The sequence below is a fragment of the Sitodiplosis mosellana genome, unplaced genomic scaffold, assembly GCF_009176505.1.
Source record: "Sitodiplosis mosellana isolate CC-2019 unplaced genomic scaffold, AAFC_SMos_1.0 Smas_scaffold_1, whole genome shotgun sequence".
Taxonomy (NCBI): Eukaryota; Metazoa; Arthropoda; class Insecta; order Diptera; family Cecidomyiidae; genus Sitodiplosis; species Sitodiplosis mosellana.
In genome coordinates this window covers 22154534-22177800 of record NW_022595244.1, presented here as the reverse complement: position 1 = coordinate 22177800, position 23267 = coordinate 22154534, and the positions used below count along the sequence as shown (strand labels likewise).

At 35.1% G+C, this 23267-nt stretch overlaps 6 protein-coding genes across 9 annotated transcripts; 5 read left to right on the top strand and 1 right to left on the bottom strand.

Annotated features, from left to right (window-relative positions):
• The first annotated feature begins 108 nt into the window (after positions 1-108).
• On the top strand, positions 109-2107 carry LOC129575610 (peroxisomal membrane protein 2). Its single transcript, XM_055459478.1, has 5 exons — positions 109-795; positions 865-960; positions 1044-1206; positions 1278-1397; positions 1507-2107. The coding sequence occupies exons 1-5, from the start codon at positions 707-709 to the stop codon at positions 1687-1689; spliced, it is 651 nt and encodes a 216-aa protein (XP_055315453.1). The 5' UTR covers positions 109-706; the 3' UTR covers positions 1690-2107.
• LOC129575502 (organic cation transporter protein-like) lies at positions 1412-23114 on the bottom strand. Of its 3 annotated transcripts, XM_055459248.1 has the most exons (7): positions 23025-23114; positions 20366-20929; positions 4252-4450; positions 3914-4172; positions 3429-3843; positions 2917-3325; positions 1412-2777 (listed from the first exon to the last, which is right to left on the bottom strand). In XM_055459248.1, the coding sequence occupies exons 2-7, from the start codon at positions 20506-20508 to the stop codon at positions 2475-2477; spliced, it is 1728 nt and encodes a 575-aa protein (XP_055315223.1). In that variant the 5' UTR covers positions 20509-20929; positions 23025-23114; the 3' UTR covers positions 1412-2474. The 3 variants fall into 3 exon arrangements, with proteins under 3 accessions (XP_055315223.1, XP_055315215.1, XP_055315206.1); XM_055459240.1 differs by lacking the exon at positions 23025-23114 and having other exon boundaries at positions 20366-21042; XM_055459231.1 differs by lacking the exons at positions 20366-20929; positions 23025-23114 and adding an exon at positions 4591-5206.
• On the top strand, positions 6413-8734 carry LOC129575544 (UDP-glycosyltransferase UGT5-like). Its single transcript, XM_055459330.1, has 7 exons — positions 6413-6559; positions 6698-6924; positions 7098-7389; positions 7479-7686; positions 7751-8015; positions 8082-8158; positions 8239-8734. The coding sequence occupies exons 1-7, from the start codon at positions 6444-6446 to the stop codon at positions 8635-8637; spliced, it is 1584 nt and encodes a 527-aa protein (XP_055315305.1). The 5' UTR covers positions 6413-6443; the 3' UTR covers positions 8638-8734.
• Positions 9829-12476, top strand: LOC129575564 (leukocyte elastase inhibitor-like). Of its 2 annotated transcripts, XM_055459369.1 has the most exons (5): positions 9829-9955; positions 10027-10142; positions 10228-11025; positions 11097-11244; positions 11305-12476. In XM_055459369.1, the coding sequence occupies exons 1-5, from the start codon at positions 9922-9924 to the stop codon at positions 11439-11441; spliced, it is 1233 nt and encodes a 410-aa protein (XP_055315344.1). In that variant the 5' UTR covers positions 9829-9921; the 3' UTR covers positions 11442-12476. The 2 variants fall into 2 exon arrangements, with proteins under 2 accessions (XP_055315344.1, XP_055315353.1); XM_055459378.1 differs by having other exon boundaries at positions 9943-10142; positions 10228-10944; positions 11305-11442.
• On the top strand, positions 15824-16390 carry LOC129575667 (uncharacterized). Its single transcript, XM_055459575.1, has 2 exons — positions 15824-16206; positions 16270-16390. The coding sequence occupies exons 1-2, from the start codon at positions 15876-15878 to the stop codon at positions 16362-16364; spliced, it is 426 nt and encodes a 141-aa protein (XP_055315550.1). The 5' UTR covers positions 15824-15875; the 3' UTR covers positions 16365-16390.
• Positions 17472-19451, top strand: LOC129575551 (UDP-glycosyltransferase UGT5-like). The gene is made up of 6 exons (XM_055459343.1): positions 17472-17599; positions 17664-17887; positions 17956-18247; positions 18328-18532; positions 18596-18937; positions 19021-19451. The coding sequence occupies exons 1-6, from the start codon at positions 17493-17495 to the stop codon at positions 19417-19419; spliced, it is 1569 nt and encodes a 522-aa protein (XP_055315318.1). The 5' UTR covers positions 17472-17492; the 3' UTR covers positions 19420-19451.
• Positions 23115-23267: the final 153 nt, after the last annotated feature.

The following is a 23267-nucleotide window of genomic DNA, read 5'->3' as shown; positions in this document are numbered from 1 at the left end:
AAGTTATCAAAGAAAATCTCCGCCTCAAAACGATTTTTTTTTACTGCCTTGTTACTGAGAAACAAAGATAGGCTGTAAAACCATTAACCAAATTACGCATTTCATTTGCTTAATTTATATTTTGCAAACTCATTCCAATGCATCAGTAGCGGAAAATATTCAAATATTCCAGCAAAATAATATCATGAGTTGAGTGTTTCAGTTGGCAGCACTGTGTCGAATTGCCGCTCCATACATACAAAACATGACATTTCATATCACACTCACAACTTTCAATCGAAACAAGTGATGGGCTGCTGTCCATTTATTTACATACGGAACATTTTGTGTTATGGTGTGAACGCCACTAGCATCGTTCGATTTCTATTTTTCTACTACTCTTTTGTTTGTATCGCTTGTAAATCAATTTTTTTTTTTCGTTATAAATACATTTCAAAGTGAATAATTTACGGCGACGACAAACACACAAACTATACGAGATAAGGCAGTTTTGACAGCATTAAACTCTTTTGATAAGAATTTTACGTTGATTTCAAAAACAAATGACGTACAAAGTGTTTCGCAGTGTAGAAGAACACTATACCTGAATATTATTCGCGATAAAGTGCAGTGAATTTTTTTTAGTGTTTGCATAATTAATGCACTTACAACACTGTGTGGTTAAATAAGAACTAAATTCGCAAACCGAAGAAGGCCAAATACCAAAATGTCACTGTCCAAACCACTCTTCAATGCGCTGAGTTTTTACTTGGAGCAATTGTTCATGCATCCACTGCGAACTAAATCGATTACCAGGTTTGTTACGACCAATTATTCCATCGATTAGTAAAATCCAATCAAATATTTTTCTTCTTTCATTTTTAGCTGCGTATTAGCGTCCAGTGCCAATGTCGTCTCGCAAAAACTCATGGGTCACAAAGAGATCAACCAGCAATCACTTTTTGCATACGCTCTTTTCGGGTGCGACTTTTTTTTTGTCTCGCTAAAAAATTACGCGCAGATTTATCAATTATTAATTGACTGAAATTAATTGTTTCTTTTAGGTTATTGTTCGGTGGGTCAATGCCTCATTACTTCTACAAAATCATGGAAAAAACCCTCGTTGGCCGAACCAAATTGAATCAAATACTATTCTTTGCCTGTGAACGTCTTATCTACACACCATTGTTCCAAGCTCTGTCGCTATTTTGTTTGTCCATTTTCGAGGTAAACGCAGTCGTAATTGCTGCTGTTTAAATGTTTAAGTCATACTAAATTTCGATCGTTTTTTTTTTCAGGGTAAAAGTCAAGAAGCAGCATTGCAAAATTTGTTTACTCTTTACTGGCCGGTTCTTAAAGCCAATTGGACATACTTATCTTTACTCGTGTTCATCAACATAAGATTTGTGCCGCCAATCGTAAGTTTTGAACGTTTTTTTTTTTCGGATGAAATCAAAAGTTTTATTTTATTTTAGACAAATTTACATTGAAAAAAATACTCATCGATTTAAATTTCTTCTATTGTAGTTCCGTGTGCTTATTGGAAATCTCATTGGATTCGGTTGGGTCATTTTCTTGACGATGAAACGGCGCAAGTTGCAAAATCAATTGGACACCGCGAAAAATACGCGCATCGTAGTGACTGATAGTGATTCATCGTCAGGCACCGGTGGTGCAACTAAAAAACGAAAGAGTAAAGACAGCAATTGAATCCAAATAAACGACCCGTCGCTTGCGTACTCGCTCAATTTTAACCGTGGTATTCGTGATCTTATCAATCGAAGATCATGAAATGGAATTCGTGGTGACGGACTCTTACACACATATGAACAATATTTCTGAACAGTGCCTAAATTTTATCGAATCCATTCCGTTTTAGTTAATTATTATTTGTTGACTTTTGAGTTTTTGAGGAACTTTCATTTTTAATTTTTATATTTTCTTTAAGTAAGAAAAACAAATCACTGTGAAATTACACACACATTTCTGGAAAAGGGTCTTAGGTCTACAAACTTATCGAACAAAATGACAGATGTTTTCTTTTTAAAATTAATTCAAACCAAATTGGATATTGTTTTTTCAACATTTCTGTTTGTTATCGGCAATAAAAAATGTTTTCAATTTTAAAGTATTTCACATTTTATTTATATTTGGTTTGTTCACTGGCTTGAAAAAAATGCACAACATGATATGTGTGCTTTGAATTCGCTGATAACGAATATTATGATCATTATATATTAAATTATTGTCGAATGACGAGTGGTTTAACTGAGAAAGAGAAAAAAATAACGGGTTCAAATACAATAGAAAAAGGAATGAAATTAAAGCTAACAACCGAATCCAATTCAACAAATGAGTGGCATTTCTAACTTTGGCATGAATATAGTATAGTCTAGCATCTAAATGATCGAGCTCACGAAAAAGATATATATTTAGGTATAATAATAATGTAAGTTACTGTTGGCAATATGAATTATTTGGCGATTTTGTTTAGTTTAACCGTGTTGATAACCATTTTGGTGTGCTTCATGTTCATATGCTTGCCCATTCATTTGTCCGTTTATCGTTTGAATGTCTTCATTTTTAACGGAATGAAGAACAGTCGTCGATTCAGTGAGACCGTCTCGATCGAAACAGGCAAAGTGATAAAATTTCTCTCCTTCGCCGAATCGTTCGCCATCTTCAAGTGTGGTTGGAAGTGTTCGGTTGAGCGTTTCTGGCAGCAATAGACACAACGCCGCGCCCATCAATGACATAACACCAAGAACAAGTGACGGCAATGGCAAGAAGAAATGCGACTGAAAACAAAGAATTAAAAAAGAGCTACAAAAATCGCATGAAATGGAGTCTCGATTATGGAGAAAATTTAAAAAATCAATTTTGAAGTAGGAATTTTGTATGATTCCGAACTAAGAATAACAGTTCAAAGCATCTCACCAAGTATAAGATGTACGCGCTGAAAAATGTGAATGCGTAGCCGGTAACGTGTACAATAGCAATACCTCGGCCTCTCACACATGTGGGCACCAGCTCTGTAGCGTACTGTGCAGCTGAATTATAGGCGACTGTCACACCGAAACGGCCAACTACAGAAAGCGCTACCAAAAGATCCGGTGATGTCACGCCACTGTAAACAATTATGATACCGCTAGCGGATGTGAAGATGCCGCTAAGCAAGAGAGAACTTGATGCCATCGCTTTACGGCCAATTCGATCTTGGAGTGCCAGTAAAACTAAACATGCTGGGAATATGGCTGATGCGCTCAATGAGAACATTACGAATGGAGACACTCCGAGACCTTCGACATTTCGAGACATTGCATCGTAGCAGAGCGTAATGACCATTCTAAATGTAAAAAATTGATTAGATTTTTTTGTGTTAGAAAATATGAAATTGAAAAGCTACTGAAAAAGAATGTTTGACAATGGAAAAAAATTGAGCCACTTACGATTTAAAGAACAAAATCAGTGTATTTCTGCGAAGTCGTGGAGTTTTAAAGAGATCGAAAAATCTCGGTCCTCTGGCTGTTTGTGGATTTTTAGCTGCTTGATTCTGATAATGGGTACGGAACGCTTCAATGGTGTCATTGTCAATGGTTCGTCCATTGAATCGTGCTACACGCCTGAAACAAACAATGGCGCCTTCAATATCGTTTTTTGATATCAGCCATTGCGCGCTCTCCGGCAAAATGAAGTAGAAAAATGGTACGATGGCGATCGGGAGCGAGGTATAAATGATATAAAACTTCCAGCTTGCGAGATAAACGGCAATCCATGGCGTCACCACCGACCCAAGGCAGTAGAAAATGCCAATGCACAGATTCAATCCAAATGTTCGCATTGACGGTCGCAGATATTCGAGCACTAAAATTGTACAAATGATTAAAATTTTGGTACAACTAGTCATTTTTCTTAACGGTCTTGATTCAATTACCTAAAATATACATCATTAAGAAGTTGCTGTCGACAGCCAATCCAGAGATGAAACGAGATATGGAAAATATTGGGACGTTTGTTGAAAAAACAGTAATTCCATTCCCGATTAATGCCATAACATTTGCGAAAATAAGTACTGGAAGACGGCCGATCAAGTCGGCCATTGTACCAAATATTGTCGTACCAACCACGGAGCCAACGAAGAACATAGATTGGCCTATCGTTGATTTCCACGCCGAACCACAGACCCAATTGAGCTGTTCAAATCAGATTTTTTTTTTTTGAAAATTAACTTCACTTCTTACGAATGTTTCATCACAGGCTGATATGACTTACTTCACTGCTCATACTTCGATATCCATGGTCAAATTCGTAAATCCATTTATCGCATGTTTCCCCATTGGTGTTATTTACACCGAAGAAATTGTAATTTAAACCATCTGTTCTGTATGGCGTACAATGTGGATCGGTGTAGTTGGAATATATGTGGCGTACCTCATCTATCGTTTTATTTACCAAATCATTATGATAACACCTGGAATGAGAGAAAATGCACGATTATGAGTTTTCAAAAATAATTGCGTTCATGAAACAATAAGGTGACTGTAACCAAATTTAGCGTAAATTTCAGTGTAATCATCGCTATGCACTAAACCGTAAGGTAAATAAACTCACCAGTGTTCTGGCACAAATAGAATAATTGTTTGCGAGAAATAGTGAACGGAGGCGAAAGCATTGATTACAGAAAATGCGGCAAGCATTACAAATTGATAAGGCCCAAAATCACCGCATTCTCGCAACATATCCTCTGCGGCGTTATCCATCTCATTTTAATTTTTATTATAGCCACTTGCGCAAATACACTTTAATCTGCTACTTTGACAGTAGCGATATTCGAGAACACTTATTGCAAACTCAGTTCTTTGTGTGCATTCAATCACTTTCTCTAATGAATGAAAAATCATTTACAAGCAATTTCGTAATTTTTGATAATAAATTTAATGAAATTCTTCTAAAAATCGTTCGAATATTATTCAGAGAGCAGCACAAATTCAAGACCATTCTTGTTAGAAATTGACATTGAACTGAAAGTGAAAATATGATAACATGAAGACGAATGTGAACCGATAAGATATTGGTATTCATGTAATATATATCCCAAGAGAAACGACCAATATGTTTATACGCTGTCTATCCGCCGAAAATACACTACAATATATATTCACGCAAATTGGACGCCGAATTCAATATATATTCTAGTGTATATTCGGTGTATTCTTCAGCGTGAAACATATTGAATCAATGAATGCATTCATGGCCAATAGAGGGCACCTGAATATGTTTCAATATGTTTCACGCTGAAGAATACACCGAATATACACTAGAATATATATTGAATTCGGCGTCCAATAAGCGTGAATATATATTGTAGTGTATTTTCGGCGGATAGACAGCGTATAAACATATTGGCCGTTTCTCTTGGGATGTATAATTGCAGCAAATTTCAATCGAAAAATATATAATATACTAGCAAATTCCATACGTGCTTCGCTACGCTAGAATTGGAATTCTTTGTCTTCTATTCTATTTTATCAATAACTTGCTTTGCTCGGACGCTAGCTCACTTCACGAGCTATTATTCCTTTCGTATTGATTTCGTGCTATGTTTTATTTGTTTTTATTACCGTACTGGTTGTGATCCGAAATAAAGATGAAATTAAAGAGACAATACAATTTTCATATATTTCGGAGCATTTAATATTCCGATTGATTTAAAATTAATAGCGATTCAAGTTATTTATACTGCGCATTTATCGAACTAGATTCGCAAACTAATTTATGGATAAAAATTTATCGCCAAACGACGACGACCAACATGATTGCTGTAGAGTTTTCTTTTTGTCTACAAAGGTTTGCTTTATTTCGATTAGTTGATCCATGGTGATGTTTTATCGGTTTTTTGCGCTATTGATTCCTTTTTGAGTTGTTGTATTTATTCTATCTAATTTGCTGCTATAATTGATCGTAGATTTATTGACAAAATAGACAATTTTTATTCAATTAGATGTTCAGATCAAACAATGTAGGATAAAATCAATGAAAAACATGACGCGTGTCGCAATTCATGCGATTGCCAATTATTTATCGTAATACATGATAAAGAATCAATTTGCATTGTTTGCGATGCTCATGCTCATATTACCCAATAGATAAAATTAGATTGTTTATTTAATCAGAAAATTTCTTCAAGTGAATTTTATTTCTGCTTGTAAAAATTCTCCGAAATTCGTTGCACCAGCAAAAAAGAATGATTGTTCAGAACGAATGTTATGACTGCATGAAATGCTTGTTATTATCTGTCGAGACATTGAGCGTAAAAATATGTTATTATCCAAAATGCGTAACAATTGATCAAGTTATTTATTGTATTCGTATAAAATGATAGTTGTTTCGAAGTTCATCTTATTAGTTGCAAATGAGCTGTTCCGAAGGGAAGACGATCAGTGTGTTTTGATATCAAGAACAAAATGTCTCAAAAGATTTTCTTCGGTTTGTTATCAATTTGTTGTTTGATCGTGAAATTTGCTGTCGCAGCAAATATTCTGTATTTATGTGCATTGCCATCGCCCAGCCATCAAGTCTGGTACAGTAAAAACTTTGTTATTCATTTATATAAAGAATATTTACAACAATTTAGTTGACAATGAATTGGCTTTCAAAAGATTTCGATATATTTCATTGAATGAGTTAGAAATCAATGAAAGTATAACATATTTTACAGGAACAGTGCATTGGCCGATGGTTTAGCTGCCCATGGACATAATGTGACTGTGATCGCGCCTGACATCGTAGAAAATCCACCGAAAGGTGTTCATTATATTTATTTGGAAGGGGTCTACAACGACGAATATCGTGCACTTCAAAAGAGTTTGTTCAATGTCACTGAATTAATGAATCCATTAGTTGAACCGGTCAATTACAACCGATACTGGTATTGGTCATGCAAAGGTAATGAATGTGCTTGTCGTCAGACATTGTATTGAATCAAGCAAAAATAATTGCATGATGCTCATGCTATTCAATTGATAATTTGCCCATTTTTTTCAATTTTTTTCATCTTGTTTTTGATGCATTGTTGCACGAAGTTCTTTCATGGAAATTTATGACATTGTAAATTTTAGTAATTTTGGAAACAAAGGGATTTCAAACACTGTTACAGTATCCAGATGATTTTAGAGTTGATTTGATTGTGTATGATTTCACGCCTGGTGCTTGTTTACTTGCTTTTATGCATAAATTCAAAAATCCACCTCTGGTGTCTGTGACAGCCTACGGGAATCCATCTTTGTTGAACTCGATCATTGGCGGACATCAGTATTATTCATACGTGCCTCATTATTATTTGCATTATGAAAATGATATGAGCATTTGGCAACGTTTATATAATTTCGCTGTTCATATCATTGAGTTATAGTAAGTTTTTTTCAACGATTTTAAATATGGTGATCATGGAACTCAAAGCTATTTATTGAAAATTATTGAAAAAATCAAATCGAAAATAGCGATCGTGGTGCGAATTTCAATCCAAAACTTGATGCACTTGTGCGTGAAAAGTTTGGCCCGGGCTATCCCAGTATGACTGAATTGGAACAACGGACAGCGATCGCCTTCGTTAATACAAACCCCACGTTCAACATTCCGGCGCCGTTGCCCGAAAATGTGATTGCCGCTGGAGGGCTACATATTAGAGACACAAAGCCATTGCCAAAGGTACGAAATGACAAAGCTTCTTGTTTCATAATCAATTCGAATTCTAGGAAGTTTTTTTCTCCAGGATTTGGAGCAATTTATTGCTTCAGCCAAAAAAGGAGCTGTCTTATTTTCCCTTGGAACAAATATTCGATCAAGTCTAATGGATGTTGAAAAACAAGAAATTCTTCTGAATGCATTTAAACATTTCGCCGATTATAATTTCTTATGGAAATTTGAAGATCCAACCATCGATTTGAAATTACCGAAAAACGTTATGATCCAAAACTGGCTGCCACAATCAGATTTATTGGCTCATCCAAAAATCAGAGCCTTTTTTACACACTCAGGTCGATAGCACTCACAACATAATCAAATGGAATTTCTTTAACCCAAAAATCTTATTTGGTCAACAGGCATGTTAAGTACACAGGAAGCCATTTGGCGGGGTGTTCCAATTCTCGGAATGCCATTCGCGTATGATCAACATGCGGTAAGATTTTTGGATAAATCATTTTTTCATAAAAAATTCAGCAAAGAATGATATTTTAATTCAAAAATTCTTTGTCATAGAATCTGTTAAAATCGATTCGCCTGGGATTTGCGGAAGGTATTGATTTTCAGACAATGACAACGGAAATTATAAAAGAAAAATTGCGCAAAATCCTCGAAGATCCAAAATACACGAAGAACGCAAGACAATTATCTGCTCGATTCAGAGATCAAAAAGAAAAACCATTAGACCGAGCTGTGTGGTATATTGAATGGCTTCTACGTAATCCAAATGCTGAGTTCTTGAAATCGCCCGTGCTTAGACTTGGTTTCATTAGTGGAAATTCGTTTGATGTGATTGCCATAATTACCATTATCTTAACGGTCATCTTATCGTTTGTAGCTAAATTGATAATTTCTTACGTTCGTCAAGTCATTCAAGATTGGGACCAAGGTGCATATCGCCTCAAAGCAGAATGAAGACACTCCAATAATTAAAATCAGAATCGAAATCATAATGATTGTTTTATATTTTCTTTGCAAAAATCTGTTTGGATCAAAAGGAGAATTTAGAGAATCTTTTTGTAATATGACTTCACAGTAAATTGAAATAAACCCTGATTTATGTATTGATAATACAGCCAGAGCACATGAGTAGTGTGATGTGATTCAATAAACTGCTTGTTCATGCAAACGACAAACTATTTTATTTATCTAAGATTATTGAGTTACACGTTATTTTTAATCTTGTTTTGAAAAATTGTCAAGTCATTCACTGATAAACTGAGCTTCGTTCACTATAAATTACTATAAAATTTGGCCCTCAATTTTTTCCAAAAAAATTTCGACAAAAATTGAGGACAAAAAATCAAACTTCTGCAAATGCGATCAACATGAAACTTTCAGAATCTTATTTTTTCTTTACAAAATGAAACCTCAGAGAGTTTGAAGCCAATCAGAATCGATTATCGGGTACCTCCCATACAAAATTGTCCAAAAATCGGTAATTTCAGTCAAAATTTCGAAAAATTTGTATGGGAGGTACCCGTAAATCGATTCCGATTGGTTTCAAACTTTCAGAATCTTATTTTTCTCCCAAAAAATGAAATTTCAGAAAGTTTAAAGCCAATCGGAGTCGATTTCCAGGTACCTCTCATACAAAAGTGTCAATTTTTTGAGGTTTTTCTTAGGGCAAGTACCCCAGGATCAAATCGAAAATGGCTCATCTTCGAACTTAAACTAAGTTTTTCGGATACAAAACTTTTGGCATTTCCAGATTTTGATTATTTCAATTATTTTTTGAGTTATCGTGTTAACAAACACCAACGACAACGACGACGACAACGACGACGACGACGACAACGACGACGACGACGACAACGACGACGACGACGACAACGACGACGGCACACGAACGGAAAAGTGTCTCAAAAAGTGGTTTTTCTACGCGTTTCATGAGTTTTTATGATGATCTAAACCAATTTTGCGAAAAAAGTTGTCGGGACCAATTCCTATACTTTCCCTTGACACGTTGTGTACGGAAAAGTAATAATCTCAATCTCACAAATAGATCTCCACGCCGATTGGTTAGATTGATGCTTGTGCCTTGATTCGAATTGCAAATTGCAGGAAGTGTCAATTGAATTAAAGTCAACTCTTGCTATTGTCAGTGAATTGGAGTCTGTTCACTTGATATTTCACAGATCGATTCGTGTTTTTATCATTTCCACACTTCGACACGTTTGGGTCGTCTCATCATCGAAAATGCATTATTCAACATATTTTCTCATCTTTCTTGGTAATTTAGAGTTTTCTTTATTTTTGTGTTTCACATTTTAATCAAGTCGATTGACTTTTGTTTTTCAACAGTGCTTATATCAATGCTCTCACAAGCGATATGCACAGAGTTAGCCTCAAAAGAAGAAGAACAAGGAATAAATAAATTTAACGAAGGCATTTCAAGTTTTTCACGAGAATTTTATCAGGTAATCATTTAGATGGAAATCATTATTTGCAAATTCAATTCAGGCATTTGATTACAAAAACTATCCGAAATGGTCTTTGGTACAGCAAAGCGCTGCAACAACTTCTGGGAATATCATCATTTCGCCATTTTCAGTGGCAATGGCACTGTCGCTTTTGTCGCAAGCAACCAATGGAACTACTTTTGATGAACTACGGGCCGGATTACATTTGAATATGGACAAAGTCGCGATCGCTGATCAATTCCATCAATATTATAGATTAGTAGAAAAAAGCGCTGGCCAATCCAAGCTTATTGTTGCTAATCAAATATTTGTGCAGCAAGGAATTCCGTTGAATACGGATTTTCAAGAAGTGGCTACCAAACAATTCTTCTCGGGTGTTGAGCCCGTGGATTTCGTAAGAAATATTGACACCGCTAAGACGATCAACGATTATGTGAAACAAAAAACCATCGAAAAAATACAGGAATTTGTTACACCAGAAATGTTCGACGAAAGCACTCGTCTTTTTTCGGTGAATACGATTTATTTGAAGAGCAAATGGGCCAAACCATTTAACAAAGGGGAAACATTCAAAGGTGATTTTTATATTAATGAAAACGAAAAAGTTATTGTGGATTTCATGTTTACTAAGTGCAAGTGTCCGATGGCGATACTTGATGATTTGGATTCGACTGCGCTGAGTTTGCCCTATGCCAATTCGAGTTTATCATTTGTAATTGTTCTGCCGAATAACCGGACTGGATTGCAAGCGCTAGAATCGCAATTAGCCAATTATGATTTATCACGTATAAATTATTCTGTTAGTAAATACGGTCCGTTTGTTATAATTCCAAAGTTCAAGATTGAATCTAAATTCAACCTAAATGAAATTCTGAAAAAAGTATGTGAACAATTGAATTTGTCGAAAAAAAAAATTATTTAATTATTGAGCATATTCAACTTTATGTATAGATGGGCATGCGTTCGATGTTTGGACGGAATGCTGATTTAGGTGGTCTATTTAATCCACCTTTTGGGAAAAATCTTTATGTAGCAGATGTGCTCCATAAAGCCATCATCGAAATCAATGAAATGTCTACGGAAGTGGCCGCAGCCACAGGTGAAATTTTATGATTAATTCAAATTTTCTAGAAATTATACAATCTTCTTTATTTTCAAGGAGTACGCAGTATTCTTACAAGTTCAGCCATTCGATATTTCAGTGCCGCTCATCCGTTTGTGTATTTTATTTGGGATAATGAAACCAAAACTTCGCTTTTCAGCGGTCGAGTCACAAATTTACCTCCTTCAACATGAACAAGCAATTGCTTTAAAGCTCTCTAAATTTTAGACGGTTGAGCAATTTTTTTTTATCGCACATAGTTTCTGATACATTCAATTTTTAAAAATGGATTTTTGCTCTGTTTTTGTGTGTCTTTAGTAATATAGATTCAATCTAGATTTGGTGAAGTCTCATAAGAGAATCAATATGTTAGAAGTATAAATCAATCAAAAATGATCTAATATTCAATGTTGATTGTAATAATAGATCTGGTGTTGAACGCGATATTGCCAGTGATGCTGAATCTGATGACTGTACAGTGTACAATGTACATTTTCATCCAGCTCTGTGATTTTTTCAAAACAAAATGTGGTTTCGAAATTCATTGGTTGTTATTTTGGCTTCAATGCTAACAACAATGCTTGTAAATGGAGCAAATATTCTTTATTTGAGTGCTGTTACTTCACCATCATATCACATTTGGTACAGATATAAAATTATTTCGAATTTGAGATTGGTTTCGGAACTCTCAGAAAAGTTAGCGGAAAAAATGTTCAAATTTATCGACACTCGGGTGGACTTATCGGTCTTTCTAGTAAAAAATAATTCCGATAAATCGGATGGATTGTTCCGAATCGGCTATAATAGTTCCGCTAATTTTTCTGAGAGAATTCTGCTTAATACATCCAATAGGAATAGTGCGCTAATAAATGGATTGGCTGGTCGTGGGCATAATGTGACCGTATTATCGCCAGATGGAGACAAAAATCCCCCAGAAGGAGTGTATTATATTGTTTTAGAAGGCCTTTATAACGAAGAATATCATAAGATTGTAAATGCAATGCTTAACGCGAAACACGAGGTGAATCAGCTAACAGCACCGTATAATTTTTAAGAATTTTGTATTCAATTTGCAAACATATTATCGGTATTGCTTCTATTGTCTTATTTATAATTTTGGTGTTGATTATTAAAACCAGTTTGTTAATACTGCACAAACTGACGGCAGTTATGCAAACAACTGAATATAAACATAAAAAGATTAAACACATTAAATGAAATAATTATTATGAGCATGGTTTGTCATTTGGAAAGAGTGAATCTGCGAATTTTCTTCAATTAGAGAGACATCTATGTATGTTACGTTATGTTTCAATTTCGGGCTTTTGGCATTGGGGAAGCCGAAAAAAAAATAAAAAGAACACAAACATTAATGGTTTTGTGTCTGCTAAGCATAGCTTAGTAGGCATGACCTAGTTCCACATACGCACAAATTTTCGGCTTTAAAATAAAAATGACACGTGATTTAAAATAATAAACCTTAGAACAATGTGTTTTCACGTGAAATAGACAAAATATTTGAGCGGAGTCTGTACAGATGGCCATTCGAGGGTCAGTTTGACAACGTAAATCAAAATGCATTCAGTCTCATCAAAATGGTGTTTGAAGTAAGTTCTTTGCTTTTCTTACTTTTGGCATGTGCCAACGCGGCCAATATTTTAATTTTGAGCTCGTTGCCGTCTTTCAGTCATCACAAGTGGTAACCATATGTCGACAGTCAATTTTATTTTTGTTATTATTTGATTGAAATCAATCTGACATGTGCTATTAACATAAATTTCGCAGGAATAGTGTGCTCGGTGAAGAGTTGGGTGCCAGAAATCACAATGTGACAATTTTCTCTCGATTTTCTGTGTCATCGCCGCCCAAAGGTGTTCAATATTTATTCATCAAAAGTCAAAGTGATGCATTCGGAGAATATGCCAAGAAAGCACCGCAAAGAAGTCGAAAACCGTGTGCTTTCTTCGAATTTCTAAATATAGCGTTGTTATCCAGACAAATGTGTTTTGGTATGTGTGCGTTGTTGAATTGATTGTGAATTGAAATTGTTTAAATTCAATTCTTTTGAATTGCAATTTCAGTGAAAAAGCGCATAAATTAAAAAAAAATGTTTATTGTAGAGGTTATTGAATCTACCGCATTTCATCAGCTGTTGAGCTATCCAAATGATTCCTTCGATCTGATTATACATGACTTTACTGGCGGGCCGTGCATTCTACCGTTTGTGCATAAATTTAATACTGCACAATTAATAATTGCAACACCTTACTCAAATTCACCGTTTTTGGCACACATCATTGGAGGACATCACCATTATGCCTACGTTCCTCACACGACTCTTTCATTCAATACAAACATGACATTTTGGCAACGGTTGATCAATTTTTCATTTCATGTCATCGAACGATTGTGAGTGTTTTTAAATGTTGAAATAATTTCGTAAAATAAAGAGCAAAACACGTGTGTTTTTCTAGTGGTCGGGAATACATTCTGTTGAAGGAGTTGGATTTCATCATGCAAAAATATTTCGGGCCTGAATTGCCTCCAATTAGTCAATTGGAGAAACGCACTAAATTGGCGTTAATCAATGCGAATGCAATCATTGATAATTTGGAACCGTTGCTACCAACTGTAATACCAGTTGGAGGTATTCATATCAAGAAAGCGAAACCATTGCCAAAGGTAATTTTTTTTTTTAGACTTTACTTAACGTTTTTGTGTGAAAAATACAATAACATATAATGGTGTAAAAAATATGCAAAAATATATTAAAAAAATATATGAAATAAAATGGTTCAATCCTGTAGGATTTGGAGATGTTTTTGAATTCATCAAAAAAGGGAACCATTGTATTTTCATTCGGTTCAACCATTCGCGGTGACAATCTCTCGTTGGAAAAACAAAAACTGTTCATTCGAATTTTCAACGAATTCCGCGACTTTAATTTCTTATGGAAGTTTGAAAGTAACATAACGATCGATGAGTTGCCAGCAAATGTTCAGATTCAACCATGGATCCCTCAATCAGACGTCTTATCTCATCCGAAAGTGAAAGCACTCATCACACATGGAGGTTTGCAATTTACATGTTAACCGAAACCTGCACTTGTTTACAGCAATCGACTCTAAAAATGATCATTCATGTTAAATTTCCAAATATTTTAGGTTTATTGAGCATTCTCGAAGCCCTTTGGCGCGGAGTTCCAATGATTGTGATACCATTTCTACTGGATCAATATGCGGTTTGCAAATTTATTGCTGGCACAATTTTATTTTTTTATTTTGATTGACGTGACAATTCTTCCTTTTTTCAGAATACAAATAAAGCAAAACGGCTGGAAGTTGCTGAAAGTCTTGATTTTTATACGATGTCTTACAACGAAACCAGGGAGACGCTTATGAAAGTGCTCAATGATCCAAAATATTCGATTAATGTGAGGAAATTGTCTGCCATTCTTCGTGACCAAAAAGAAACCGCTCTTGATAGAGCTACTTGGTGGATTGAATGGTTATTACGGAATCCAAACATTGATAACATACAATCTCCCGTGCAGAATATGAGCTATATTGTTGGCAATTCATTTGACGTTTTGGCAGTGGCAGTAATTTATGTGATATTGCATGTGTTTTTATTGTTTGTGTCACTTTATTTGTGTTGTAGAAAAATTGTGTGCCAACTTATAAATCTAGTCAAATCTTCCTATAGAAAATCTAATAAAAAACACGAAAAACAGTGGTAATTTACGTCAAATACACCGTAATCATACTGTCTGATGAGTTCTAGTGAACTTTGAACTTGCTACGGTTAAATTGCACCGAAAATAAAAAAATAAAACACTGTGAATAAAATTCGCCTTATTTTTACCCTGTAAATATAAATCCAATCATTCCACTTGAATTAATTGCTTCATTTAATTAGGAACACTTCCTGATAATCGCGATAAACCGATTCATATGTGATGATAAATCAAGTAGTTATATTGTCAACCAAAAAGTCTATACTGAACCTAGGTTGTTATGAAGTGCTTCGTTTGTATTCTATTCAGGAATTGTGTTGAATACAAATAATTGATAGTGCAAACAAATCTTATGAGCGTGATAGCGAATCTTTTAACTTCAATAGTCCGCACCACTTGAAAAAAGCAATTTTGGAGGATCATCGTCTAATGGCTATGACTTGCTGTATTTACTTTGTTGTGATAACACCTAAAACCGCTCGTCATTCACTATGAATGCAAACATTCTCGTACACAGATCGTTAAGTCCACTTGTATTTATCAATCAAAGTTATCTGTTTGCCAATAGACACGATTTTGGTTAACCTCTCCGTGGTGAATTTATTTAATAAACTAGCGATGTAAAATAAACCCGTAAATATATTGCGAATTTTTTTTATTTTGTAGAAAATGTTTCCCAATGCTCTGAAAAACATATCAAAATTCGACACCTTTTTTACTGATACAATACAACATCATCGCGGCGAATGGGTTAAAAAAAAATTATAAAAAATATACAATGCCACTGTGTCTATATAGATTTCTCCTCTTCACCACTTTACTTAGTTGAGTGCTGTTCGTTAGTAGGATAAGGCGAAAATTATTTACGAATCGGTTTCTATCATCAGCAATCATGTTGATACGTCTAGGTTTTGCAATAGTTCCAAACGTTTTATTCTATAGGGCAGCAAATATACTGCTTATCGCCACATTACCTTCACCCAGTCATCATATATGGAAAGGAGCAATAATCAATAAGTTGGCTACACGTGGCCACAATATCACTGTGATTTCACCAGATATCGACAAAAATCCGCCACTCAGAGTACATTACATCCTCATTGAAGATCAATACACCGAAGAACACCGTGGATTTGTTAAGGAAATGCTTGCAGCAAATGAAGCAGTAAATCCAATATTCGAAGTGTTGGGAATCATTGCACTTTGCATTGAGTTCTGTCGAAGTAGGGTTTGCATAACAACATCTTTAGACTTTAAAAATAAAGACTGGTTCCTCTTTTTTGCAGTTCAAGTAAAGACAAATGGATTTAAAACATTGCAAAACTATCCGGATAGTTTTAAATTCGATTTAATCATTCACGATTACACATTGGGCCCATGATTTTTACCATTTGCACACAAATTCAGTAATACACCGTTATTGGGAGTAACTGGTTTCAGTAACCCATCATATACATCGTCAATATTATTCCTACGTTCCACACAATTCACTCTTGGCCGATGAAAATATGACTTTCGGGCAACGATTCTATAATTTTGTTCTGCACATCGTTAAATATGTGTAATTAATTTTGAATGCAACCATATTACATTATTTCAATTAATCAGTGCATATTTAATGGAACAGTGGTGGAAAGAATTATCTCATTCCCAGTCTTGATGCCATAGCGAAGGAGAATTTTGACCCTGAAATACCATCAGTTGGTGATATTGAACAGCGAACTGCAATCACTTTACTCAGCACAAAACAAGCAATGGATTACTTAGCTCCACTGCCCGAAAATGTCATTCCAGTCGCTGGTGTACAGATAAAAGATCCAAATCCAATTCCAAAATCACGAGCGCATTTCGAAATGTGCACAGTGCAGTGTGCACTACTGATAATAGCGTTTTTGATAACATATTTAAGATTATTATCTAATCGGACTTCTTCGTATTTCGATAACGTACAGATAATAATATTGTTTTGACATTCCAGGATTTAAAAGCATTCATTGATTCATCTAAAAAAGGGAGTGTCATTTTAATATAATATTTTAACTTTACGGCGACGCTAAAAGCTTCTCTGTGGGCCGGTACAACGCGTTAGCCAAAACGTATTGATGTTTCGCAATGGTTACTCGATGCATTTGCCAAAATACTATGATTTTTGTACTCTCTTCTACGATGTGTGTGCAGAGAAGCTGCTAGTGTCGCTGTAAAGTTGATTATATTCAACTCAAGCCACACACGATTGAAAAAAGTTGCTCGAAATATTCGTTTAGCGATGTCATTGGCTGTCTTTTGGTAATTCGGCAATATATTTATGAGTGGGATTTCGGCTTGTGGACTGAATTATCTACCGTTAAGAAGCAGATAACAAATACAAATATATATTTATAGTGAACTCAGGAGCCTTCACATGAAATAATCACTGAACTTGCAAAATGCAGCAAAATAAAAAATATCATCATACGAACAGTCAGGGCGGGCATATTCATACAAGGAATAAGTTTAAATATAAATCGAAATGAAATTTAAGTTCATTTTTGTGCTTGTTTTATTATACGTACCAATATCTTTCTCTTCGAATATTTTATACTTATCGATTTTACCTTCGCACTCGCATCATTTTTGGTAGGAATTTTCCATTGTTTCCATTTCAGTATATTCGATTTAAATCATTTCTATTTCAACACAGGAATAGTGCCATTAGCAATGAACTTGCGAAACGTGGTCATAACATAACAATAGTATCTCCAGATGCTGAGATAGATCCCCCAGCAGGTGTAAATTATATAATTCTTGAAAATCAGTATGTGATCGAACAAAATTTTGTGAAAACCATTCTAAATGCATCCGAAGCCGTCAATCCCTTTCATGAGGCAATTGAGTTGCAACAATGTTACGATGCTCTGTGTTCCGGTATTTGAATCGAATTGTTCAACTGTGATTTGTTAAGAAGAAATTGGATTTTCAATTATTATTTGCAGGTGCAGTTGAAACAGATGGTTTTCGAACTTTATTGAATTATCCGGATAATTTCAAGTTCGATTTGATTGTGCATGATTTTACAGTTGGCTCATGCTTGCTACCGTTCCTGCACAAATTCAATTACCCGCCCATGCTTGCTGTTACAGCCTTTGGTCATCCATCATTTGTGAATGATCTGATTGGTGGCCACCACTATTATGCCTATGTTCCGCATATGTTGCTTCAGTTCGATGACACAATGACATTTGTACAGAGATTTCTTAATTTTTTGATTCATGTTGAGGAATACGTGTAAGTCAAGATAGAATTGTTGAAGTTTGTAGATTTTCAAACATGTTTTTTCTCGATTAAAAAGCACAAGTTCTCCGCAGTTTGTTCAAATACTATTTAATACCGAGACTTGATGCGATCGCTGCAAAATACTTTGGCCCAAATGTTCCGTCAGTTGGTGAATTGGAGCAAAGAGCGGCGCTAGCGTTTGTAAATACACACCCTGTCATGGAGACTGTTCCACTTCCGCAAAACGTTATTCCCGTAGCTGGTGTTCAAATAAAGGAACCAAGGCCACTGCAAAAGGTGATTTGCTCTTTTGAATGAAATTTGCAAAGTTATTTACGATTTGGATTTGTGATTTTCCAGGATTTGAGAACATTTATCGATTCATCAAAGAAAGGAGCAGTAGTTTTCTCTTTGGGCTCGAATTTCCGTAGTGATTATATGCCAGCAGCAAAGCAACAAATTTTTTTGAAGGTTTTGAGTGAGCTTCCCGATTATCATTTTCTTTGGAAATTTGAGAGCAATATCTCAGCAGCGGATTTGCCAGAAAATGTGTTGATTCGGCCTTGGTTGCCAGTGTCAGATATTCTCGCAGATCCCAAAGTTAAGGCAATTTACTTCCACGGTGGAATGTTAACCACACACGAGGCCATTTGGAGAGGCGTTCCAATGATCATTATGCCATTTGCACTTGATCAGCAACAAGTAAGAGAAGTCATTCAGTGATATAATATTGAAAAACAAAAGGGTCAAGATTAACAATCGTAATCAAATATCGATTTTCACAGAATTTAATAAAAACAAAGCGCATGGGTATCGCTGAAGGTGTTGATTATCTATCGTTGAACCACAATCAAATCCGGAAAACAATTCTGAAAGTACTGGAAGATCCATCGTATTCGCTGAATGCACGGAAATGGTCGAAACGATTCCGAGACCAGAAAGAAAAACCATTAGACCGAGCTATGTGGTACATTGAGTGGCTCATACGAAATCCAGACTGCGAATATTTGAAATCACCCGTTCTTCGACTCGGTTTCACTATCGGAAATTCTTACGATATTATTGCATCTATTACAGTGTTTCTTACCCTATCACTGATAATTTCACTAAAATTATTCTCGTGTTGTGTGAGAAAAAGTTTCAAACTCAATTATTCCAAGCCTTTGCACAAGAAAGTTGATTAAATTTTCGTCAACTCGCTTTGACTAATTAAAAACACGATTTTCATTCAAATTGATTAACAGCGAAAATGAAGTCATTCGAATATTCGAGTTTCTGTTGAGAAAAGCAGATTCAGCTCGTTATTCACTGAATTATTAATCAGTTTGATCCTACTGTATCTCTTTGTACTACATAAGTAGAAATCAATTGGGATTACAAGTAGGTATTGTATTATTATAGAACGGGGAATAGATAGATTTGTAAATTGATAGACTTGTGGTCTTTATAACAGAGAACACGTTTACGGTGACTTATTATATGCTTAAACAAACAAATTGTGTGAGCAGTTCACGATGCCGGTGCAGTGTGTGATAAACAATCATCAACTAGAATGAACACCAACACTAGCACTGCCACTGAAACATTGACCAATAAAAAGAGCTATTAATATAGGTCACTCTTTGCTGTTTTTCGTTATGCCGCACGTGAGAAGCTATTGCCAGACTTCCTATACACTGCACCCTTTTCATCAATCATTATTCATGAATAACAACGACTACGCGGAACGCACTTATCACTCAATTGCAGGCCTTTATAAGTATGAGAGTTTGGAATGAATTTGAAAAAATCTCAAGTATTTAGCACATCACTTTCATTCGAGAGACATTCAAATTGAAGAAAAAAATCTGGCAGAAATAGTTAAAAGAATGAGATTCACATTTAAAATACATTAGCATTTGCTCAAGTACTTTTCATTTAATTTAATCGGGTAAAATTCATTAAGTTTGACACTGTTTCGTATTGAAGTTATCTGCATATAACTTACGATTAAACAATTCGACTTAATTTAGTGGCTACGGAAAAGTGTGTATTCAAACAAAAATGAAAAGATTCAAGTGGCTTCGCTTTTGATCACATGGTCTAGATCTTAAACTGACAAATAATAAAAAACGTTGTGTTGCCACTTACCAGTGCCTTGGAACGAAGCTAATGATAGTTTGTGAATAGTAGTGTATAGACGAAAGAATGTTGATCACTCCAAACAGGCCCAACATCATCAATTGATAATAGCCAAAGTCTCCGCACTTTTTCAGTATGCGATCTGCGTCCATTTTGCTTGTGCAATTCTTTCTTCTTCAGTTTATTTATGTCACAATTCAATTTAGATTTTTTAGTCTTTATTCTACGTCTTTTGAATCTATTTCAACGAATTTCTTTTCATACACATAATCACTTTATTCAATTGGAGCAAAACTAATTGCTAATCATCACATGAACGAATTTTATCTTAATTTTCCTATTGGACGTCAACTTTCGTGCTTTACTGTGAAAATTTCCAACGGAACACTCTTTTTAACGCTATTAATGATTGCAAATGTTCTAAATTCTTCACTTTGATTATAATAACATGTTGCGACGTTTGTCTGGTTTAGATTTATTTCGGTGTATGATGTTCCTGCGTTGTAGAATTTTGGTCAATAGTCAAATAGATACTTGAGTTTAATGTTGTGTGCTTCGTTGGAACTAAACCGTCTAAAATCAGAATAATTTTGTCTGTCGCGTGGATTGCGTATTTATGGTAATGTTTTGAACTCTTTTGACGAGGGCTCGTAAATTAACATGTGTTTACCATATGTTGTGTTGGCACTGTGTTTACTTTCGTTTGGCACTGATTTGCCGGAAAGAGCCAAATGCGTTATTTTCTCTTCTCTCTCATTTGCTGTGGATTATGGAATTGTTGAGTCAATCTTTGCCAAGAGAAAGAGAGAGAAAGAGGTAAGGAGAAAGAGAGAGAGAGAGAGAGAACACGAACTATCCAGTATACTGAGAAAAAGTGACAATACGCGCAAACTATATATCATAAAATGAGGTTGATTGTAGCTTAAATAGTCGCAAGTTTGTTTATGACACTACCGCCTGTGCCGACAACAATATTTCAGGCAAGTTTAACTTCATCTCACACAAACTTTGGCTAAGAATCAGAGTGCGAATAAAATTTGTATGAAAGAAAATAAATTTCGTTTTAGATATCTTAATTTTTGATTATTTTTACGAAAAAAATCCATTGTATCAAAAATCTCAACCATTCTTCCCTGTGTGTAATTTGAGATTTACATAACAAGAACATGACGTATTTGAAACGTCTAACTCCATCTACGGATTTTTCCAGCAGTTGTATTCTATTGAGTTGCGGTTTTAACTATTTTTGGGCGAAATTATCTCAAAAGTATGCTAAAATGAGTTATTTGTCATGCGAACGCTCAAACGACTACTGTTAATGTACGCACTGATTCAGTAGACATGCAATGGTTACTAGATGACAAATTTATAATACACTCGAGTGCATGTATTTGCGCGTACATTTCCGGTAGCCGTTTGAGCGTTCGCATAACAAATGACTCATTTTTGTATATTTTTGAGATAATTTCGCCCAAAAATAGTTAAATACGTTATATATCTACTCGATTTACAACTACTGGAAAAATCCGTAGATGGAGTTAGACGCCCGTACCAAATGTAATGTATTGAAACTCCATATACATGCTCGGAGTATGGAGATTTATTTCCTCCCAAATGACCGAAATGAAAAAAAAATGACAAACAGAAGCGAAAAAAACTCGCGGCGTCCATGTGAATAAAAATCGATCAAAATCTTCGTGTCGGTTTATAATATTTCACAGATTTCGTTAATCGACAACAAAAATAACTATAGCGCCTAACTATATTTGGTTGAGTTTTTTGTGCATATAGTATCCAGCACAGAGTAAGCACAAAGTATGCTCTGATTAGGAATACAAGATTATTGTTCATTTCACCGTCTAATCATAGACTGAATAATATCATACAATTCATTTACAACATTTATTTATTGCACAGCATGCATCCCATTTGATTTGAGTGCTTAGAAATCGATCCAGTGCACAGCCCTTTTGAAATGTCACAAGGAAATGAATTGGTCAACACCACATAGGTTCACTTAACAGCAGAAAAAGTTCAAGTCATTCAAGTTCGGAACACATGGGCTTTGTTTGCCTTGCATTGTTTAATTTTATAAATATGGTGGATTTGATAATTGATTGATGGTGGTTTTTTTTATATCAAAACTAGAACTTTGCGATAAGAATATCCCAGAATAATCAGCTTGATTCTCGGTTGTGTAATGACAGAGTTGCGCAAGCACTTTTTTCACCATCGATCGAGAAGTCATGACTCAAAATAATTCATTGCGATCGCATTTGGCAAACCGCAAATAAATCAATCAAACTTTACTTCCTCTATTTTATGTTCAACAAAAATAAGAGAAGTATATGCGTTTTTGTCGATTCATTAATTCGAATATGCACTTTGAGCGAAAAAAAAATATCCACAATTTTCTATTGTCTTCAAAGATCTTTGAAGAATTTTTTGTTCTATTTTTATATGCGACAGTTTTTGACATTTCACGTAAGTTGCCAAAAATGCATCGTAGTAGTACACATCAATTCGAAAAATGTCATTGAAAGTGTAAATTCGAACGGTAAATGAACATAGAACGACGAATAGCGAGTAGAACAGAAACAAATTGTTGGCTAACACGATAATCAAATTCGCCACGACGATAAAATCAACACATCCGTTGGAAATATACCGTTGAAACCAAAATGATGAACACAAGAAACTCTCTGAATTCGCAGCCAGAAAAGTGCTTTGTGTACTGTTGAGAATGCTGTTAGCAACTAGTGCCCGCTCGTGAATCTAATTGAAAACGAACCCTTTGCGAAAGTTGTGACTTTTGCTTTTGCACCAGAGCATGCGACGATATACATGCACATTGTACAATTGGAAAAATTTCAATACAGCACGGAATCGGTCTTTGCGATGAGAATACAAA

Excerpts from the sequence above, each read along its gene's own strand:
- LOC129575610 (XM_055459478.1), top strand. The coding sequence starts at position 707 with ATGTCACTGTCCAAACCACTCTTCAATGCGCTGAGTTTTTACTTGGAG. Across the intron at positions 961-1,043 it reads TTTGCATACGCTCTTTTCGG|GTTATTGTTCGGTGGGTCAA; the intron begins GTGCGACTTTTT and ends TGTTTCTTTTAG. Across the intron at positions 1,207-1,277 it reads TTTGTTTGTCCATTTTCGAG|GGTAAAAGTCAAGAAGCAGC; the intron begins GTAAACGCAGTC and ends TTTTTTTTTCAG.
- LOC129575502 (XM_055459231.1), bottom strand. The coding sequence starts at position 4,739 with ATGGATAACGCCGCAGAGGATATGTTGCGAGAATGCGGTGATTTTGGG. Across the intron at positions 3,326-3,428 it reads CTGATTTTGTTCTTTAAATC|AATGGTCATTACGCTCTGCT; the intron begins GTAAGTGGCTCA and ends TTTTACATTTAG. Across the intron at positions 2,778-2,916 it reads GCGCGTACATCTTATACTTG|TCGCATTTCTTCTTGCCATT; the intron begins GTGAGATGCTTT and ends CTTTGTTTTCAG.
- LOC129575544 (XM_055459330.1), top strand. The coding sequence starts at position 6,444 with ATGTCTCAAAAGATTTTCTTCGGTTTGTTATCAATTTGTTGTTTGATC. Across the intron at positions 7,390-7,478 it reads GTTCATATCATTGAGTTATA|CGATCGTGGTGCGAATTTCA; the intron begins GTAAGTTTTTTT and ends AATCGAAAATAG. Across the intron at positions 8,016-8,081 it reads AGCCTTTTTTACACACTCAG|GCATGTTAAGTACACAGGAA; the intron begins GTCGATAGCACT and ends TTTGGTCAACAG.
- LOC129575564 (XM_055459369.1), top strand. The coding sequence starts at position 9,922 with ATGCATTATTCAACATATTTTCTCATCTTTCTTG. Across the intron at positions 9,956-10,026 it reads ATATTTTCTCATCTTTCTTG|TGCTTATATCAATGCTCTCA; the intron begins GTAATTTAGAGT and ends GTTTTTCAACAG. Across the intron at positions 10,143-10,227 it reads TTTCACGAGAATTTTATCAG|CAAAGCGCTGCAACAACTTC; the intron begins GTAATCATTTAG and ends TCTTTGGTACAG.
- LOC129575667 (XM_055459575.1), top strand. The coding sequence starts at position 15,876 with ATGTTGATACGTCTAGGTTTTGCAATAGTTCCAAACGTTTTATTCTAT. Across the intron at positions 16,207-16,269 it reads TTGCATTGAGTTCTGTCGAA|TTCAAGTAAAGACAAATGGA; the intron begins GTAGGGTTTGCA and ends TCTTTTTTGCAG.
- LOC129575551 (XM_055459343.1), top strand. The coding sequence starts at position 17,493 with ATGAAATTTAAGTTCATTTTTGTGCTTGTTTTATTATACGTACCAATA. Across the intron at positions 18,248-18,327 it reads ATTCATGTTGAGGAATACGT|TTTGTTCAAATACTATTTAA; the intron begins GTAAGTCAAGAT and ends AGTTCTCCGCAG. Across the intron at positions 18,533-18,595 it reads AACCAAGGCCACTGCAAAAG|GATTTGAGAACATTTATCGA; the intron begins GTGATTTGCTCT and ends GTGATTTTCCAG.